Source organism: Malurus melanocephalus, unplaced genomic scaffold (assembly GCF_030028575.1).
Source record: "Malurus melanocephalus ecotype Western Australia unplaced genomic scaffold, MMel_1.1 scaffold_7484, whole genome shotgun sequence".
Taxonomy (NCBI): Eukaryota; Metazoa; Chordata; class Aves; order Passeriformes; family Maluridae; genus Malurus; species Malurus melanocephalus.
Window position 1 is genome coordinate 152 of NW_026630714.1, and position 1,195 is coordinate 1,346.

The 1,195-nt window shown below is 71.8% G+C and overlaps 1 protein-coding gene across 1 annotated transcript; it reads right to left on the reverse strand.

Moving 5' to 3' along the window:
* Positions 1–269: 269 nt before the first annotated feature.
* On the reverse strand, positions 270–1,172 carry LOC130588601 (granulocyte colony-stimulating factor receptor-like). The gene is made up of 2 exons (XM_057389509.1): positions 1,009–1,172; positions 270–883 (listed from the first exon to the last, which is right to left on the reverse strand). The coding sequence occupies exons 1-2, from the start codon at positions 1,087–1,089 to the stop codon at positions 500–502; spliced, it is 465 nt and encodes a 154-aa protein (XP_057245492.1). The 5' UTR covers positions 1,090–1,172; the 3' UTR covers positions 270–499.
* Between the last annotated feature and the right edge of the window lie 23 nt (positions 1,173–1,195).

Below are 1,195 nucleotides of genomic sequence, written 5' to 3' on the forward strand. Positions count from 1 at the left end.
TCCCCATCCCTCTCTGCGTCCTTGTCTCGGTTTCGTCCCCTACTTGTCCCAGTCCCGATCCCCGTCCTCATCCCCGTCCCCGCCTTAATCCCGTCCCCAGTACTGTTCCGGTGCCGGACCCCTACCTGTCCCCGTCCCCGTCGTGTCCCCAGCTGCATCCCCTTCTCCGTTCCCGTCTCGGTTCCGTCCCCTACCTGTCCCATCCCCACCCCCGTCCCCACTCCCGTCCCCATCCCCGTCCCCATCCCAGTCCCGCAGAGGCGCCCGGGTTGTTCTCAGCAGGTCCCGGTTTATTTCGGAGGGAGAGGGCCAGGAGGGGACACACAACACCGCTCGGGGTGGAGCCGGGCAGCGCCCCGGAGTGCGGCTGGAACCCCGCGGGTGTTCCCCGCATCCCCCCCGGAACCCCGCGGGTGTTCCCCGCATCCCCCCGGAACCCCGCGGGTGTTCCCCGCATCCCGGGGCTCCCGCCGGCGGATCTGCCCGGCTTCATCCCGCTCTAGTCCGCCCGGCACTCGTGCAGCTCCTCGGCCCCGCCGATGCGGAGCCCCTGCAGCAGCGGGAAGGTGGCGGGGGGCTCCTCGGGGAACCCCCAGTCCCCCGCTCCGCCGCCGTCTCCGCGGCCCCGSAGGTTCTCGTAGAAGCGGGGAGCGGGCTCGGGGAGCAGCCGCTGCCCCCGGTACCCCGCGCCCCCCACCCGCGCGTACTGCACGGGCTCCCCGGCACCCTCCTGCCGCACGTAGGGCCGGGGCAGCGCCGGGAGGGCAGCGGGCAAGGCGGGGGGCTCCTTCCCCGCCTGCTTCCCCGGCGCCCCTTCCAGCACGGTGACCGTGGAGATGGCAGCTGGGCCGGGCTCYCTGGAGGCGAGGASCTGGAGCGGTTCCTGGGGACAGCGRGAGGTCACAGCCGGTGCCATCTGCCCCTGCTGCCCTTGAGTGTGGCCCCACGCTTTAGGGACATGTTCTGGGTGGGAACTGGGGGCCCGGGGAGCAGCCGCCCTGGTCTCACCTGTGGCACCGCTGGCGGCACCCACTTGCCCAGGCTGCTGTTGGCAGGGTCGGGGACACTGGGCCAGAGCTGCTCCTTCATCCTGGAGACCACGGGATGAGGGGACTCAGCAAAGGGGCTGCAATGGGTGGCCTCGGGGCTGAACTGGCTCCCGCCAAGCTCGTGGCGGGATATCAGCACTCCCCAA